At 37.9% G+C, this 20381-nt stretch overlaps 1 protein-coding gene across 1 annotated transcript in view; it reads left to right on the top strand.

The window, feature by feature from the left end:
- SMAD9 (SMAD family member 9) overlaps positions 1 to 15218 on the top strand; it is a 32641-nt gene extending 17423 nt beyond the window's left edge. The window contains exons 3-6 of the mRNA XM_027856926.1: positions 404 to 514; positions 2353 to 2574; positions 9006 to 9262; positions 14670 to 15218. Coding sequence (XP_027712727.1) covers positions 404 to 514; positions 2353 to 2574; positions 9006 to 9262; positions 14670 to 14813 — 734 coding nt within the window. The 3' untranslated portion in view covers positions 14814 to 15218. The remainder of the gene's footprint in view (positions 1 to 403; positions 515 to 2352; positions 2575 to 9005; positions 9263 to 14669) is intronic.
- The last annotated feature ends 5163 nt before the right edge of the window (positions 15219 to 20381 follow it).

The raw sequence follows: 20381 nt of genomic DNA, 5'->3' as shown, positions 1-20381 counted from the left end.
GCTGTCCCAAAAATATAAAATAGAAGTTTATACTGAAGTGTAGCTTTCTTCCTACACAGTCAGGCAGATTTTTACCCTGTTTTGTCATTGAGGAAAACTGTATTTTCCTGCTATCAAACTTAGATTTGAAAAACAGTCATGAAGTAGTCGTCATCCTTTGACCATTCCTGAAGCCAAGGGAAAGCTAACCAGTCCTTTACCAGGAATCCAAGAGTAGCAAGTCTCTTCTCTCTTCCTTGTTGGCAGTTCTGAGCACCGTCTTTAGTATCTCTTCTTTTCCCTCCTGCAGTGATACTGCCTGTGGGGGTTATAGGGTTTAGCTGCAAAGGAGGGGGGAATTAGTCTGTCCTTAAGGAATTGGTTGATGTGACGATTTTCTTTTTTTATTGCTTTTTTTCTTTAGTTGATACACCACCCCCACCTTATCATGCCACAGAAACACCAGGGAGCCACAATGGACGACCTCTAGATGCCACAGCTGACAGCCATTTAGTGCTATCATTGCCTAATGGAGGTAAATTTGTGGATGAAGCACTAAACACTGATACTTTTGGGTAGTAATTCTTACCATCCTCTCCCTTGTTTCTCTCTAAAAGTGAAGAATTGTTATTTAACTTGTGATTTCTATTGTGGTCTTCTGTAACATCTTAACTTCTCTTTGATAGCCTCTCTGAACCAGAGCAAGGACTGGTTTTCTTGTCACCTTGACTCTTGGAATAAGTTAATTATTCATTTTAACTTTTGTGCTTATAAATCTGTCATTTTTAATATTTACACAGTGGATATCAGTGTGCTACTGTGAGGAGAATATATTCTCGTTTTTACTAATAATTATTCAGGTTCAAAAATGTATCCTTTAAAAATCTCCACAGATTTATTTATTCAAGTATCACTTCTCTTTAGGTAGCAAATGTATTCCTGGAAAAGTTCGTGGAAATCTTCTTTTTTCTGTACTTCTGAAGTTTGTTTGAGCTCTTAAATTGTAGGATTCCCATGAAACTTGATGATTTTAAACATTCTCGTGGTGTGAAAGCTCAGTGAGATAGTGAAAAGAGCATTTTTAGGCTTGGAGTGGGAAGACCTGGTTTTGAGCCTTGGCACTGTCATTTGTTAGTAATGTGATCCAGTGCAAGTGACTTTCCCTTTTGCTAGCTCTCAGTTTCCACATCTGTAAAATAAGGCCCTTGGACTAGATGATTGCTAAGATTCCTTCCAGCATTTTGTAATTCTATGATTTTCTGATAACTCATGGACTCAGAGTTAGAAGGCACTGCAGATGTCTTTTACTCTGAAATATGAATTCTCTTCACAAGTGGTCATCTAGCCACTGTTTGAAAACCTCAGGTAATGGTGGGCTCCTGGGGCAATTGGTTCCACTTTGGGGCAGCTCTGATTGTTAGGAAGTTTTCCTGAAATTAAATAAAAAAATCATTCTCCATGTAATTTCCAACCATTTGTCCATATCCTGCCTTGTGACAACAACTTAGTGCCTAAAATTTAGCAAGAGTTCTTCACCTTGTGTTCACAGCCCTCTGAGGAGTTCATGGATAGATTTCATGGAGTCTGTGAATGGGAATGGAAAAAAAATTTACATATATATTTTTTAACCTTTGGTTTCCTTTGTAAACCTAAGGCTAGTTGACTTTGAAGGTCAGCCTAAATTCTATGATTCTTAAAGAAATCGCTTTCCTTTGAAGTCACTAATGGCCTTAGATGATTAAATACTGTACATGAGGCAGAAAGGAGAATGAAAACCTATGCTAGTGAGAACAGTTTTTGTTGTATGTTCATTCATTCCTGGGTAGATAACTTTATCAAAATTCATTCATTTGTTCTAGGCTCTTGTTTGGGAAGTGGAATGCTGCCTATCATTACTTCTTGTTGAGCATTCATTCATTGCCCTTCGTAGACAAACATGATACTACAAATCTATAGTAGGGTATTTGTTTTAAGTAATATACCTTCTACAGAGGGGAGTGACTTGCCCTGGTACCCTAACATACTGTTTGGTCTGGTCTTCCCCTCCCTTTTTAACTACTCCGTAGTTAAAGTGTTTGTAAGACTCCTAGCCAGAGCTGGGAGTGCAGTCTGTGGGACAGAACAAAGCTCTTTGGCTCATAGAGGGGATTAAAACATGGGCTTTTTAGAATAGAGCACTAATCAAATGAGCTAACTAGCTGCAAGTCATCATTTACCACTGAAAACTCCAGAAAAATGATGGGTTTGAGAGAAAAATTAAACAGCAGCAGCCTACTTGCTACCGAAAGGGTTGACTCACTGGATCCTGGAATATGAAACCCAAGTAAAGACTTATTATGACAGTGATACATAACCTGATTTCTTTTCCTTTAGACTTTCGACCTGTTTGTTATGAAGAGCCTCAGCACTGGTGTTCTGTTGCCTACTATGAACTCAACAACCGAGTGGGGGAGACTTTTCAGGCTTCTTCTAGAAGTGTACTCATAGATGGATTTACAGATCCTTCAAATAACCGGAACAGGTTCTGCCTTGGACTTCTTTCTAATGTAAACAGAAACTCAACAATAGAAAATACTCGGAGACATATAGGAAAGGGTAAGAACGAGTGTCTATGTTCTTGTAAGAATATACTTGGGAACTTGGGAATAGATAGAGATACCACCCATATATTATCAGAATAACATAATGGAGAGCTCACGGGGCTTATAAGCCAAGTGAATGACGTTCTGGGCTTGTCTCCACAATTTATGAACCGTTTGACCTTGGACAACTCACAATTTCTGTCACTGTGTTCTCTCTATGAAACAGGTAAAATAATACTTTCCCTTAATTTATCTTATTGAGATGTTGTGGTTACATGAGATGTTAGCTGTGAGAACATGCTGAGTCATTGTAATAAATGTTCTATATAAGTACTAGGTCGTTATTCAAACTTATTAAAAGTGATTTCTGAGATGACTTCTGAAGGAAAGGCTTCTCTGGATTATGGCCACTTAAGAGCAGTTTTTTTTTTTCCAGTTACTAACTTAGAAAACATTGCATATAAGCTAGTTATTAACCAAATACTTTATTTATGTTTTCTTTAGTAAATTAATGGCATCATAACTGGGCTGGGGACTTTTATTGTGATATGGTACTTCTTTGAGTGTCCCAGTTAATAGGCTGATTGGCCATCAGGACTAAGCTCATTCTCTAGCAAGGAGAGTATTTTTTCTTTGTGAAAGTTTAGGGGTGAAGTGGTAAAACTTTGCATACCCTTCTCTGTGAAAATGGCAGACTTAGGTCTCTGCTAAGGCTGCAAAGAGAAAACAAAGCAAAACTTTTGTTTAGAAATTTGTCTTCAGCTGTTACTTCCATACAACAGGAACTAGCTAGGGCAAACTAGTGAGGGTGATACACATCCTCCATAGGATTCAAGATCTCAAACAAATTAGAAAACTAGTAGTCTTGAAGTCAGTCAGTCAGTAGCATTTATTAAGCACCTGCTCTGGGCCAGGCACTCTGCACTAGAGACACAGAGAAAGAAAAAAAAAAACAAACCTCCAATGCTTGCTTTCAAGTTGCTCACAGTCTTGGGGGGAGGGGGACGGGTGAAGACAACATGCAAATCAGCACAAGGGAGAAGCTCATACTTTGTGGATAGAGAACAGCTAGCCTTAGAGTCAAGAAGTCCTCCCTCTGATTGGTACTGGCTCTGGGGTCTCGGGCTAGGGACTTAATCTCTCAGGGCCTCAGGCAATTCTCTAAAACCCTGAGTTTCACAATGGTTGGATTTGCATTGGAAAAGCAAGTACCTCATGAAATTACAGGTTCATGCCAAATTTCCAAATTCATTATTTTTTTTGAGGAGGCAATTGGGTTTAAGTGACTTGCCCAGGGTCACACAGCTATTATAAAGTGTCAAGTGTCTGAGGCCATATTTGAACTCAGGTCCTCCAGATTCCAAGGCCAGAGCTTTATCCACTGCATTACCTAGCTGCCCCTAAACTTAGATTATATTAACTTCACAAGGCAAATGGATATTTTGTTTGTTTGTTTTTTTGGTGAGGCAATTGGGGTTAAGTGACTTGCCCAGGGTCACAAAGCTAGTGAGTGTTATGTGTCTGAGGTCATATTTGAACTCAGGTCCTCCTGACTCTAGGGCCAGTGCTCTATCCATTTCGACACCTAGCTGCCTCAAATTTCTGCATTCAAACCAACCTAACAAGAGAGTTTTCTGATCTTTCTTTAAAATCTCTTGAAGATCCCCCTCCTTCCCCTCCTAATCTCAGTTGGTAACTAATCTGTGTTCTTCCTAATATGCTATTTAAATTCCTTTTTTTCTAGGTACTCCTATAAACCATTGGTTAGGAGCAGGTTAAGTTCATTAAATCCATTAAGATAAAGACTCGGTGGCTTTTTAGGTTGAAGACTGAGAGGCTAATTGAGTTATCATTGACGAATCCTTCCTGTAGAGAGGTAATAATGATACCTAGATTTAAATAGTGTTTTAAGGTCTACAAAGCAATTATCTAAGTCAATCCTCACAACAGTCTTGTGAAGTAGGTGCTATTGTTATCTTCATGTTACAGATCTCCATTTTACTGGGGCAGGCAGAGGTTAAGTGACTTACCCAGGATCACACACAGTTATTGGGTGTCTGAGACAGGCTTTGAACTCAGGTCCTGTTGATTCCAACAGTCCCTCCACTGTACCTCCTGGTTACCTAAGTTGATGCTATGGCTGTGCCTTCTGCCTCGTACTTGAGTTGCTAATGTTTTGAACCCGAGTGTTGGGGTTTACATTTTTATTTTTCTCTTTCCAGCCCACTCTAGCCTACTGCTCCCTCTGCCATTTTTTAGCTTTAAAAGGCCAAGATTTTCCCCTACTGCATCCTGGGCCATCTCCAGTCCTCCTGATCTATACCTTGCCACTGGACCCAGGTGACTCTGGAGGAGAAGGTAGGGCTGGTGACTTTGCACAGCCCTCTCTCCCTTAAATCCAATTCACTTGCAAGTCATGGCATCATCTTCCCGATGTCATGGTTCTCTTCAAGAATGAAGGACAAACAACAATTTCCCTATCAGTAGAGTATCACTTGGAATTGTTTTTCCATTGGTGGTGGTGGATTTGTGCTGATTTATCCACATTCTTTTACTTAACCTTGTGATCAAGAGCACACATTTTCAAGATAGTTGGCTAGACTTAAAAAGTTGTAGCCCATAAGCATGCAAAGGAGCACAGTTAACTGCTGTTTGGGGGATTGAACATGTGGCCTTAGCCTCACGAGCAAGGTGCTTTAAACAGTTGTAACCATGATTAGCCATAGACTAACTAGTACTCCTTAAGCTTAAGAAGTCTCCACTTGATTCTAGAGGCAATTTTAGAAGTTGTCTAAAAATTAGAGCACTGTATTCTCAGTTAACAGATTTTATATTCCAAGTCACTTAAACCCATCTTTTAGATTTTGCCTTTCTAAAATGGTATGAAAATACTCATCAGATAAAAGACCTATTTGCTGTTTGCCTGTGCACAAAGTTGTGTGATTAAGAGTGAATTTTGGCATGATCTTTATAGCTAATGTAATAGTATGGAATACTCTTTGTCTCTTTCTCTAGATGGGCTATTAGCATGGTTCTAAAGTGGTTCTGAATTGTGAGTAAGGCTTCAGCAGCTTCACTTTGCATTAGCCCAGATGTGTTATGAGGATAAATGAGAATATCTGTGATATCGTTTTTGCTTTTGAAACATGTGGCTATTGCAAAAGTGTTTTTGCAGCTGTCATTGATAAGTAATTATTATTGCATTTGTGGGGAAATTGGTCAAATTCTGGTTAGAGAATGATACTTTACGAAGAGGTGCCCTTGACTATATTTGCTCTGTGCTTTAAACTAATGAACCATTGCCTCCTGGTGGTGGACAATATTAGGTAACTAGATTTTCCTGAGGTGGCAACAGTTTTAAAATTGCCTTTGTCTTTGAACGTGTATAAGATTCTCTATCATTAAAAAATTTTTTTTACCTTGTTTCCTTCTTCAGCCATAATTTCATTTTTTTATTTCTCAGCTAAATAGATGGAATGAATGATGTTTGCTCACTGCTTCCATTTTGTCACTGTTCAATATCTTTACAACCTTCTATAGTCTGACTTCTGTATACACCATTACGCTAAGCAGCCAGCAAGGCTAAGGGCTTTTTTGTTTTTGTTTCATGGACATGAAGAAGAGTGAATAATTCCCGCCTCCCATTTTTCACACCTTTGCCTCAGTCAAGGACGTCAAGCTTCTCATAATGAAAAGGATGCTTGCCAGATCTGGAAGCCCACCCTATAGAAGCCTATGCAGCACACAGTGTAGGATATTAAGAATCATGTTATTTGGGACTCATGGACCCCCAGAAATCATGTTTCTTTGGGATCTAAGTTTATTAGTGGCAGTTCATCTACAGTAATCAAAATATTTACTTTGTGCTATTACACAATCATGAGAATTTTAAAACTAAGGCATTATTTTTCCTTTTTTGAATGTATTATAAATTATAAAAATTACTCATTTTAATGATAATAGTGATATTTTAAGCATTTAAAGAAAATATTAGTAAGCCAGAAGATAATCCCATTCTGGCAAAATGTAGGAAGCAACACAATTGCATATCTGCATTTTTTTTTCGTTCCTTTTAAAGAGAAAGTATCAGAAGAAATAGAAAACTCACAAACTCACAGATAATGAGTTTTAGGTTCCCAGATTTATATTTTCTGTTGTATTTTAGTGAGGTGAAAGATTCAGAAATGGAAAAAAAAACAAACCTTGGTTTCATTAATAGAAGAAACATGCAAGTGAGAGAGTTGTAAGCTCGTAAATGGAATGGGACTGTCATTCCAAAGAAACTATTTCCTAAAAATAATTGTCACATATAAAGCAAATGGTAGATCATTTAATAAAAAATAATGTTCCAATTTCAGTGCCAATTCTACATGGATAGGCTGAACTTATGATTTATAAAGGTCATGAATTTTGCATATGTAGTTTAAAGTCATTATTTGGGGATATAAATTGGATTCAGATAAAATCCTTTGACCGTTTAGATCCTCTGTAGATGAGTTGCCCCTTGCCAAAGACTGTAATTTTGCATCCTGTCATGCTGTTCCTCAGCAGGAATACCTAAATACTCTCTTACCTATTGAACTAAGGCTGCCAAGTACTTATTTCTTGGTGCTGAATCCCTTATCTTCTCAATGTCCTCTAGATAGTGGGAAAGGAAGAAGAAAAACTATACCTAGAAGACCAAAATGTTTCCACAGCTTCTGTCACCACAAACATTGTGGGCTATGGATATAAGTAAGATATTAATAGGAGTGTGAATCATAACCCAAATAAAGACCAGACCGAGATAAACACATTTGTTTGTTAGACGTATTAGATCAAAAAGAACTTTATAACCAGAAGTCATCTAATTGAGTTTTGTAGTTAAGTACAAAACATTCACAAGCCCTGAATCCATCTTTTATAAAGATCACACAGCAGTCTTCCCTGATGTACACATTGGCATTAAAATGAAGCCAGCACTTTTTGCTACCCTCCTCACAATAAATTGTTACTTATTTCCCAGAAACATTGACAAGAAACTGTCTTCAAGGATAACTAGCTTTGTGATCACCTACCATAGAGAGGAGAAACCTTTCTGATCTTAAGTGCCTTGAGTGAGACTAAATGCCTTTGGGTCCCAATGACAGGTAACAGGTATAAGCGATGGAGAATGAAAAGAGAAGATGAAAAAGAAAGGAAGTGAGTGAGAAAAGCACATGATGTAGAGGAAGACCACTGGATAGGGAGTCAGGAAATCTGAGGTTTTTTCCCACCCTTACATACAAGCTAACTTTGTGATCTTGGTCAAAACATTTCCAGACACCATTTTCCTCATCTATGGAATGAGGGTGTTGGATTCTAAAATAGAGAAAGGAGACAGAAACAGAAAAAAAGAAAAAAAAAACTATGGGTGGCAAAGAACAGTAGAGTGCATCTAATAATTATCTCAAATTGCTACTACTGCTCTAAACCACAGCAATCACTTCTATTCTTGAAACTCTCTAGTCAAGGGCAGCTAAGTGGCACAGTGGATAGAGCACCATCCTTGGAGTCAGGAGGACCTGAGTTCAAATTCGGCCTCAGACACATAATACTTACTAGCTGTGTGACCCTGGGCAAGTCGCTTAATCCCATTGACTAAACAAAAACAAAACAAAAAATACTCTAGGCAAGGAAATTAATGAATTTTCTAACATTCTATTTTTAAATTATTTCTTACAGTAAAAATTCCTTATATTTAATATCAGTTTCTTGCTCTAAATATACTTAAATTAATGCTGATTTAGAGAGTTGGAGTGGATTTTTAAAAAAATTTTTCTGTAAGGAGAATTTTCAAATTCTCGTCGTCTAATTTTAGAAAGCAAATTTCAGTGGAACACTGATAACCCCAAGATGATTCCTTGCATATTAATCTCAAGGTGTAAAGCAACTTGATAAAAAAAATATTACACTTTAGATTTATGTAAGTAACTATATATAGTTAGAAAGACATATAGATAAACACACATACATAGCTATGTAAAAATTTCTTTTTTGAAACTGGAAATTTTGTACTACATCTATATTGTCAATGAGTATAAAGATCATTTTGTAGCCCTTAATATTGCATAGCCTTTTAATAATATTAATTTTAGAATTTACAAACTATAATTGATTTTAAGATTACTGGAAAATATGAAACTAAGTTAAAATTTTAATTTAAAGTTCTCTAGAGCAGGCTTTTTTTCCTATACCAAATACATGTCACATTCAGTTTTCTTTTTGAAATAAGCATTTAGAAATAGGTGAAATTACAACTATATATTAAGCTCTGGGCTTTTGGAAGTTATATGGATAAAGTGGTGATGGTAATGTGCTGTGTAAATTAAATGTGACAGACCAAAGGAAAGTCTAAAATTATCAATAAAAACATATTTTCAGAATTATTCTGCAAAAATTTTTTTCTTGTCACTGGCTTTGCAGGTGTTCACCTGTATTATGTTGGAGGAGAAGTTTATGCTGAATGTGTAAGTGATAGCAGCATTTTTGTACAGAGCCGCAACTGCAACTATCAGCATGGCTTTCACCCAGCCACGGTCTGCAAGATCCCCAGTGGCTGCAGCCTGAAGATTTTCAACAATCAACTCTTTGCCCAGCTGCTCGCACAGTCAGTTAACCATGGCTTTGAAGTAGTCTATGAGCTGACCAAGATGTGCACTATTCGAATGAGTTTTGTTAAGGTAAGGGTTGCTTTCTTTTAGACTTAGGAGACAAAAAAAAAAGACAGCTTCTTTGATTGATGGGATAATTTTACAATCAGATGCCTGATGCAGAAGAAGAAAAAATGCAGGCATAGTCTATCGTGCATCCTAGATTTGTGGAGAGTAGATTTCAACGGGTTGGGAGGAAAGGATTAAACTAAAATTCTATAGGGAAAGTTAGCCCAGGGGAGATACAAAACTCTCAAAATAAAATTCTGAAGTTGCAACCAGAAAACAATACAAAGAGGAAGATAAAGCTTTAAAAAGACCATTGTAGCTACAAAGAAAAGTCCATCAACCAACTTAGGTTTATAGAGCATGGATGCAAAGGAAGGTAAGGAAGGATGAATACAAGAGGGTGACATTATTCTGTCAGAAGAGTATTAATGATAATCAAATGATCTGAAGCTGATGACAAATTCTAAGGCAAACAAAAAAGAACTTTTCAACTAAATTAGGGGGAAAAGGAGGCCCAATGAAGAAATAGGATAACTGCCAAAGGTGGCAGTGATAATAAGTGATGCAGAGAAGACAGAACTTAGCTCTTCTTTTGCTTCTGGGTTTGTTTGTTTGTTTTTGGTTGGTTGCTTTTTTTTCCTTTTTTTTTTTTGGACTGGGGGAAGGAACATCGAAAAAAGTGATTTTTGGATTGGAAAGGGCAGCACAAAAATGATTACTGGGGAGCTGAAGTTCAAGATAAAGAGGGAGATAGTAAGAGAGCAACTGTCTCTTCTTGATGAGTTTAGGTCACCCTAGGCCTAGATAAATTACATCTCACTATAGTGAGAAAACTGGGGCATTTGATTGTTACTCATCTTTGAAAGATCATAAAGAATGAGGAGAGGTAGCACAGGACTGGAGAAGGGTAAATGTTTACTCATTTTCATAAATGAAAAGAGTAGATCCAGTGAGCTTAACTTCAGGCCCTGGCAAAATTTGAGAATGTATTATTAAATAGATGGTTTGTGAATATCTAAAAATGGAAGTGATAATCACTAAGTGCCAGAATGACTTTATCAAGAATAGGCCATAGCAAGCTAATTTTCATTTCCTTTTTTGACAAGGTTGCCAGACTGTTAGATAAGGGGAATGCTGCAGGTAGAATTTACCTGGATTTTATTTAACAAAGCATTTGATGAAATCTCTTATGTTGTCTTTGTTGACAAGATGGAGAGATGTATACTAGATGATAGAACAGTTAAGTAAATTTGGAACCTGGTTGAACAAATAGACTCAAGGAATAGTAATTAATTATTAATATTTGCTCAGAGGGAGTACATTTGTGATCTACCTTGTGTGATTGAATATATTGAGATAGAGGCAAAATTTGTGAGCCTAACAAATGTCATAAAGTTGGGTATGATAAAAAAAGATCATAAAAGGCTAGAACAATGAACCAAATCTAAATAAGATGAAATTCAATAGAGATAAATGTAAAGACTCACATGGGGTTCAGAAAATAAGATTCACAAGTATGAGATGGGGAAAATGTAGGTAGACCTAATCTTAATGAAAAATATTTGGGGGTATAGTATACTGAAGGAGCAATATAGGTCAGCAGTGATGTGGCAATAAAAAAAAAAAGTTGGGGCAGCTGGGTGGTACAGTGGACAGAGCACCGGCCCTGGATTCAGGAGGACCTGAGTTCAAATCCGGCCTCAGGCACATAATACTTCCTCGCTGTGTGACTCTGGGCAAGTCACTTAACCCCAATTGCCTCACAAAAAAAAAAAAAAGTTAATGCAATCTTATGCTGCACTAAGAGAAGCGTTGAATCTAGAGGGCTGGACTTGGAGTGAGAGAGGCCTGAGTTAAAATTCATCCTCAAATACTTGCAAACTATATGATTTGGACAGGTCATTGAACCTCTGTGTGCATCATTTTTCTCATCTGTAAAATGATGATGGAGCAGTAAGGTGGTACAGCGGATAGAGCACTAGGTCTGGAGAAAGGAAGACCTGAGTTCAAGTGTGGCAAGTCACTTAACCTTGTTTGCCTCAGTTTCCTCATCTGTCAAATGAGCTGGAGAAGGAAATGGCAAACCACTCCAGTGTCTTTGCCAAAGAAACCCCAAAGGGGGTCACAAAGAGTCAGACACGACTGGAAAATGACTCAACAAGAGAAAAATGATGATGATAGCATCTTACCTCCCAGAGTTGGTGTGAGGATGAAGTGAGATAATGTTTGTAAACACTGAAGCACTACATAAATATTAGCTAGTAATATTAGTGTCTAAAACATGGGGGGTGATAGTCATACTATGTTTAAACCACATGTGGAATATCGTGCTTAGTTGTGGGTGTCACACTTCAGCAAAGCCATTGATAAGTTAAAGGGTATCTAGAAGTTGATCTGGATGGTGAAGGCCTAGAGGCCATGTCATATGAGAATTAGTACAAGAAACTGGGGATGTTTAACCTGCAAAGGAAAGGGAAGTGGTGACGTTAAGCTGTGTTCAAGTATTTAAAGGGTTGTATTGTGAAGACTTGTTCTGCTTAGCCTAAGAAGGCAAAGTTAGGAGTAATGGGTAAAGTTGGAGGGAAACTAAGTAAGGTTTGATACAAGGAAATGCTTCCTTTCAAAATCAGGGGTGTCCAAGGGGCAGCTAGGTGGCGCAGTGGATAGAGCACCGGCCCTGAAGTCGGGAGGACCTGAGTTCAAATCCAGCCTCAGACCAACACTTGACACTAGCTGTGTGACCCTGGGCAAGTCACTTAACCCCAATTGCCTTAAAAAAAAAACCACAAAAAACAAAATCAGGGGTGTCCAAAAGGAGAGTGGGGTGCTTTGAGAGGTGTTGGGTTCCCTCTCACACAAAGACTAGATCATCACTTGTTGGATTAGATGACTCCTGATAGAATTTTGAACTTGGAGATTATGTAATTCTTTGACCCCTCCTCTGTTCTCTCTCTCTCATGGTTTTTTTTTTCCCCACGCTCTCTAATACTGTTGGGGTAAAGTTGGGAGCTAGTTAAAGGAGTTGCCATTCTTTGAAATATTCTTTTCCTATTTTCATACACAAGTTTTGTTTTGTCATTTTAATGCCTTTAAAAACCCTTCTTCATTGATAATTTCAAGAGAAATTTGAGAATAAGAAGCAAGACTTTAGTTTATACCAGTAAATTACTTCTTAATAAGCATTGTTTTGTTAGTGGCAAAAATAAAGGAACTTACTTTATAGTCCTTGTGCACACAAATAGTTTTAAAGTGCTTAAAAGTTCATAACAACATGGAAACATGCTAGCAGTTCTTAGCTTCCATAGGGCCAGCAGAGGGCAGCACATGACTGTTTCATAAACATTCACTTGTACTGTTAAAATTATTTTTTATAGTTCATTGTCCTTAGAATTAATAACTAATATTAGTACACTGTAGTTAATTATACTATTATACACACTTAATAGTCTGATTTTCATAGGGTTAGTCAATGTGTTTCTCTGATATTCAACTTTTAGATTAATGTAATTATATAACTCAGATAATGAACTACTCATGATTGGAAAAGCAATATGTTTTATAAACACAAACTATCAGGCACCAGTGATTAAAGCAGCAAAACAATAATAACAAAACCAGATGGCTAAGTATGGCAAATACTTCATCATCCCTAATAGTGGGGGTTGGGGACAACATAGTTAATTGAAATCTACTAGAAATGCTCAGACTTTTATCTCAAATCAATGTTTTAAATCACCACCCCAAGGAATTTTTCTTTAACTGTTTTATACTGATTTCAAGTAACAAAATTGACTTGCTTGAGGTTTCATCATTTGTCTGCACTATAGTTATTGATAAACAGAGAATGGCCAAAAAGCAGTCAGATTGTTGAGGTCTAGAGGTGTTGGGAAACCCAAAATTCAAGGCAAACAACGTGGGTCCTGCTCCAAATGAATTAGACCCAAGTCTAAGAATCCACGCATTTGTGATGCTTGTATTGACAACCAGGCCAGATTCCTAAGGAATCTCAGCACCTTAAAGGAGGCAAGAAAGACCTTTTATACAATAAGACTGGGTAGATCTGAAAGGGAGTAGACAGTAGGCAGCAATGACTGGGAGGTAACGTAGAAGGACCTGGAAGGCGTGGGTGCCCCCAGGTGAATGCCAGGGACCTGGGCCACGTGGGAGAGGTCTAGATGTAATCGAGGAGTAGTGGTCTAGGGTGGGGCCAGGTGCAGAGAATGAAGGCTGGGCTAGGTTAGAGGTGGAGAACTGGAGATTGGGGCAGGGTCAGAGACACGACGCTAGGAACTGGAGAAGGGTCGGGTACTCCAGGTGAACGCCAAGGACCTGGGCCACGTGGGAAAGTCCAGGGCCTTTTAGGGGTCCATCATTAGCACCCCATCAAGATGAAAGAGAAATAAAGGACCTGGGTAATCTATAAGTAGGAAAATAAACCTTTGAAGGTCTGAGTTGGCTACAACTCTGACCTTGTAACTCCAAGATTTCGTTATCTTAGCGTAACAGAGGTGGCCAATGGAGGGTCAGTTGTCTTAGCATAACAGAGGATGTCCCCAAAGCCTGAGCTAGTAAAGCTAAAACTGAAGTAAAGCTTTGGGGACATCCTGCCCTGCCTGGTCCAGTCGAAATTTTCATGTGATTTCTTGGACTGGACCTAGGCAGGGAATATGCAGGTTCCAAGGACTGCCTCCCCATTGGCCAGTCTGTCCCCATCATTACATTAATCATACATTTCAAGCTTAGGGGGTCATCTAAACCACTGTCAAACTGCCTGTATCAGCCTGAGCCAGAATAAAATGTAATTGGGAAATATTTAACAAAATAAAAATATAACATAAATAGTATCAATTTGTGGTTTTCTACTTCAGTATGTGGCCAACAGGGACCTATTTCTGTTTGAGTTTAATACCAGTGATCTAAACCTACTTCCTCAAATATTTTTTATTTTATTTATTTAACAACTCTTTGTTTAATACTATATAGCACAATGCCTGGACTTAATAAATGTTTATTAGTTGATTGCAACTATATACTGCTTTGTTAGGTTTGAAAAGGGATACAAATAAGTATAAAATATGTTCCTTTGCTCCAGAAGTTTACAGTTCATAAGACAATAGGCCTAAAGCAGGAAGGGACCTACAAGGATTTTTTTACAGCTGAGGAAATTGAAACCCAGTTACCCAAGATCACTCAGGTGGCAAAGCCAGGATCTGAATTCAGATCCTCTGACTTAAAAATCCATTGCTTTTTCCATTGCACCATGATCTCCATGTTGGGAGGAGTGGGGGTGTTTGGTGGCAATCTGCCAGCATCAGAGTTTAGAATAGAGACCACGAGGCAAAATGATATAGAGAAAAGAGCGCTCTATAAATGCCAGCTAATGGCCAAATCAGAAATAATCACCTTTCCCTGTACTTCTGGTTTTCAGGGCTGGGGAGCTGAATACCACCGTCAGGATGTCACCAGCACCCCTTGCTGGATTGAGATTCATCTTCATGGACCATTGCAGTGGCTGGACAAAGTTCTGACACAGATGGGTTCACCACATAACCCAATTTCTTCAGTGTCTTAACAGTGATCTCTAAAGCTACCCTTCTAATAGAATAGATGCTATTACAGGCAGTGACTTATATCATTTCATATTTGCAGTTAACTGAGGTTTCTAAATATATATGTAAATACAAATTATGTACTAGCCATATTTTTTTTTCACAATCTGTTTTGTGCTTTCAAGTTAGAAGGATGCCAATACAATGAAATTAGAAAGTCAGATTTATTGTGTCTGTGCTATGTTAAGAAGCAGCTTTTGTCAGAGGAAAAATGAGGGATATTGTGTCAATAGCTTTTGTAGGATATTGCTAGAATGAGAAAAGCAGTTGCTGTCTGTCATATTATTGCAAGACATTGGGAGTATTCTGGGTCAGTGGAATATTTTTAACTGTTTATACAGAAAATATATGGTACTAGCAGCACCCAGGCAAATAACATTTTCAAACAAAACAAAAAACCCAAGTCCACATATTTTAAAATGATTCCACTATCAGTGCTATTGGCAAGAACAAATCAAGCCTATAAAATGAATTTTACAAGATAAGTCATGTAGACATCTTTTGTTTCTGAAATAGAACTATCCATAACTAGGCTACTCAGCTGATATTAATGGTACATTTTAAAAAGAATTTAAGTTATGATGGGAAAAGAGACAGAAACTGTGAAGTTTAGAGTTATGTTTTAATGTAGGCCATCGTGGTAAAGTTTCTTCTCCAAGAAGAAACTCCTAATGGAGGAAATGGACAGAAAAGTCAGTTGCTAAGAACATGACATGGCTTGGGTAATAGTAATAATAACTCATTTATATAGCACTTTAACATTTATAAGGTACTTTTTTCACAATAACACTGTGTGGTAGTTAGCAAAAGCGTGTCCATTTTACAGGTGAGGAACGAAGGCTTAGAAATAAGTGATTTGCTGAGGGCCATGCACATGTTAATAGATCAGGTGGGAGTTTGGCTCCAGAAGCCATCTCTCACCTGGGAAATCCCTCCTTCCTGTGTTTGTATATGTTTGAGTCCTCTTTGTTTATCTTGCCATTGGGAGTGAATAACAGTTGTCATGGGAGGAGAGAGAGAGCAATAGGTAGGTCCCAAAAGAAGGTCTGGAGTTCCATTGCCATGGTACAGCTTCCAGGAGGCCGGTCCTTTTGACCTGATCTAATGGGGAAGCAGGGTGGCCCTCCGGACTGACTCACCCGCTGCTTAACCCCAGGCTAGCTGCGGCCTCCGTCTCTTGCCATGATGCCTAAAAACTTCATAAACAAAATGTTAATCACTTCCGAGTTCCCTTGGATTCTTACAGGAGGGAGTGCTGAACAATGGAAAATCTTTTAAAAACTGTACACTGCAGAATGCTCTCACTTTCTAAGTATGAAAATAAGGAATGTTTAAAACTTCAATGAACGTTATGAAAAAAAACACCCACTAAGCACTGCATCATCTTGGAAATATTTTTCACAAATGCTTAAAAATTATATTATTTCAGAACTAGAAAGAACCTTAGAAATCTTCTAGTTTAATTTCCTCATTCTACAGATATGGTGAAGCCAGAAAAGTGAAGTTGCCCACGGTCACATAGCCAGCAAGTAAGAGAACCAGGATTTGAACTCACATCTTCTGACTTTAAGTTTAATAATCTTCTCACCATATCATGCTGCCTCTATTGGTAATGTATTTTAACCAGAGACCACCAAGTCCTGCCATATTGTTCAGCTGGTTACCCATTTATGTTATTATGCCTGTGGAGCCACCCTCCCCTGCCCCATCTCCTACCCCTCCAAATGTTCCTTTATGTAATAATAACACTGATAACAGATAACATCCTATGTTGCTTCAGATTTACACAGTGCGGTACATACTATCATTTGATCCTTCCTTCGGCCCTGTGAGGTACTTAGGAAGGGCAGACTTATTGTTTTCATTTTATTGGCGAGGAAACTGAGGCTCAGGGAGATTAAGCAATTAGTTCAAGGCCACAAAACTAGTATGTGGCAGAATCAGGATCTGAACCCAAGTATTTCCTGACCCCAGTACTCTTTCAACTTCACATTGCTTGGACATCATATTTTCAAGGAACTAATTACAGATGTTAGGCAGGCAGGATATGCCTGTAAGGAAAGATTGATAGGTATAGGAAGGAAGATATTTTAGTCAGCAGGCTGTTTTATCTGAACTGTTTCCAACAGTAATGCGTAGGTGAGTTAAGTGCTATTAAATCAAGGGTCCTTAACCCTTTTTGTGTGTCATGGACCCCAATGGCAGCCTCGTAAAGCCTAAGGACTCTTTCTCAGAATCATGTTTTAACATGCATAAAATAAAATATATAGGGTACAAAGGAAACCAGTTATGTTGAAAAACATAAATATATTTTTTAAAGTTCAGAGATACCAGCCCCTATAGTAAATTATATTAAAAATAAGTGTCATATATAGTATATATGTATTTATATGCATATATATAATCTCCAGTTATCTATACAACAAACATTATCATTTAATATGGATAATGTTATTTGAAACTTACTGCATCAATTAAATCTTCTTTTTACATTGAAATTAGGCTCCTATTTACTGTTGAGTCAACTAACGAAAAAAGTTTGAAAAGTAATCTTCCTATTTTAAAACTCTAAAATAATCATTTTATTAAAAAAAAACAACTTATTCATTCCCCCTTCCTTCATTTTTACGTTTTTGGGGAATTCTGTTTCCAGTATTTTGGAATTCTACGAAATAAGTACAGCTATACCACTCATATAAATGCCCTTACACAGATAAGTCATTAAACTTGTTATAAGAAGCAGAGCAATTAACTTAAACTGGCTGCTCATAATTGTCTATTTTTAAATATTTTTGGCTTTCATGTGGTTATCTAGTACATAGTGTACACTAATATAGCACTTTCCAGCTTACAAAGCACTTTTCTCACTATGATTCAGTGAGACAGGGAGTATGAATTATTTCCCCCACCTCAGCTAGAGGGTGCAGTGGATGGAGCATCAAGTCTAGAGTCAGGAAGAACTGAGTTCAATATGGCTTTAGACAGCTTACTAGCTACGTGACCCTGGGCAAGTCACTTAACCCTGTTTGCTGCAGTTTCCTCATCTGTAAAATGAGCTGGAGAAGGAAATGGCAAACCGCTCCTGTATCTTTGCCAAGAAAACCCCAAATGGGGTCACAGAGAGTCAGACATGACTGAAATGACTGAACAACAATAACAACAACAAATCAAGAAACTGAGGTTCAGAGTGGTTAAACGATTTCACCAAAGTCTTGTAGCTAGTAAGGTACAGGGTCGAGACTTGAACTGAGCACTTCTGTGTCTGAGCTTCAGTGTTCCTTCAATGACATAAAAATGACATGTCATTTTTAGAAACTTTCACAAATAATATCCCAAAGATATCTGTGGGACTGGACCTGAACGAGGCAGAATGGAAAGCTGTAGTGGAAAGATCACTATATTTGGAGCCAAAGGCTCTAGTTTCAAATCTCGGTTCTGCTGCTGTATTTTTGTGTGATTTTACTTCTTGGGATCTGATCTCAGTTTTCTCATCTATAAAATGGAGGCAGGGAAAGAGTTGGAATAGATGAGCTAAAAGGTCCCTTCTTCCAGCTCGAGATCCTATAACTTCTGCAGCAAAGAAATGAGATTACCAAATTGGTATCTAAAGGGGTTGAAATTCCATCTAGTCACTTTTGGCCATCAATCAGGATGGATGAGAAATACAGAAGATTTCATTGTTTTTTGCAACCCAGTAATTATAAACCAGTATTGATATTTGACCCCAAATAAAATTCAAGTCGGGCTGCCGCCCAAGTGTAATAATCACTCTTAGAGGGCCACTCCCAAAGGTCGGTTTTTGTTGATTACCATTTTAAGCATTTCTATGAATCAGTAATTCAGAGTAAGCTTCAGGTTGCTATGGAAGAACAACATGTACCAAGAAAGAATAATGTTATTTTGACCTGTTCTCAGCACTCAGAATGTTTATCCTGTGGTGCAAGTTAGTTATTTTCCTGTTAAGAAATTGGGATGAAGTATTTGTTTGAGGTAGGTGATATTTTAATAGTTGCCAGTGCTTTATAACTATTAAAATGCCACTTTTAAACACAGTTGCTTTTAGCTTCTATGCTTATTGTAAATCACAGAAAATCTGTTAACCAAGAATGTAGAATTCCTTGTATTTTTAGTGCCTTTAAGGAAACTGGTTGTTCCCATAGCCAAAAAAAAAAAAAAAAAAGATGAAAATATGCAATGGTCCTCGTTGAACCTTTCAGTCAGGCCAGTGTTGCTGGCATTCCTGTCACTGGGACTGCATCCTTAGAATTTACTCTACATTTACTGGTTGAACTAGAAAATAACCATCACGCCAAACTCATCTTTGCTAACAATATTCAAACAGTTAAATTTGATGACAAGAGGAGGTGATCCTGTCCAATGTTGTGTAAATTAAAATTAATGCCAAAACCTGAAAAGCTGTTTCCATTTAGGTATACTAGAACATTTGGCTGTAGCAGCTAAGTGTAGCTGGCCTTCTAAGTGCATATGTGATCTGTCGATCTGATAGTTTATGAATAAAGAATATTGTACCTCTATGTTTTCTGATTTCTTTTGTTCCCATTCTTACTGAAAGCACTCTCTGCCAAGCAATTGGATAAAATATTCAATGTCAACTGAAGATGAAACCATCATTTTATAGAAATGAGGTCAGAATTATAATAGCTTTCATTTATGTAACACTTCACAGTTGCGAAGCATTACCTACATAAGACCTCTATGAGGTAGCTAGGTCAAGTAATATCTCTATTTTACAGATGTGGAAACTGAGGTTCATAGAGATTAAGCTTAAGGGAACACTGCTTATAAGTGGCTGAGCCAAGGCTCAAATTTAGCTCATCTGCCTTAAAGTTCAATGGTGTGGGGTGTTCAGGAGGACTAGCACCTTTGGTGTGAGGGCTTGCCCAGCCCTTTTCAGTGCTAATTCACCTTTGGTGTTCACCTGATTAATCCAACTTTTACTGATAGCTTCAACAAGCTGTAGCATGCACAGTGGCTACACCCCCGCACACTATCTCAGCAGATGAGCTAAACCAGTTTGAAGGTAGTAACCAGTAGGCCTCAGACCTGTTGATGAGTTAGGGGGATGTCTGCCCCAAGTATGTGAAGGCTTTTCCCTGTCAAATGGGCAAATGAGAATTTGTTCCAATGGCCATGAAGGTGGCTGAAGCCAGCACTGTGGAGCACTTAGACTGGTCAAACATTGAAGATGCCAAGATCATCTACTGCATCTTAAGCCATCGCTAGTCGTTCTAACTTCTGTCTTACTACCAGACTTAAGTGACTCAGGAGGAGAGTGGGCTGATAACTTTGTGCAGCTCTGCCTCACATAAATCCCAACTCACATGCAAGTCAAGACATCACCATGTAATGTCATTTGTCCTTTTCAAAATGAAGGACAAACACCACCACCACAATAAGCTAATCTGTGTGTATGTGTGTAGTACTACACAGTGGTATTGGGTATTTCTTTAATTATACACATTTTACTTTTAAGAGTCTCAAATCATCAGAATTAAGTTTTAGAATTGTAA

Source organism: Vombatus ursinus, unplaced genomic scaffold (genome assembly GCF_900497805.2).
Source record: "Vombatus ursinus unplaced genomic scaffold, bare-nosed wombat genome assembly UNPS02011700.1, whole genome shotgun sequence".
Classification (NCBI taxonomy): Eukaryota; Metazoa; Chordata; class Mammalia; order Diprotodontia; family Vombatidae; genus Vombatus; species Vombatus ursinus.
Note: the sequence above shows the minus strand (reverse complement) of the source record. Positions and strands in the feature narration are given on the sequence as shown.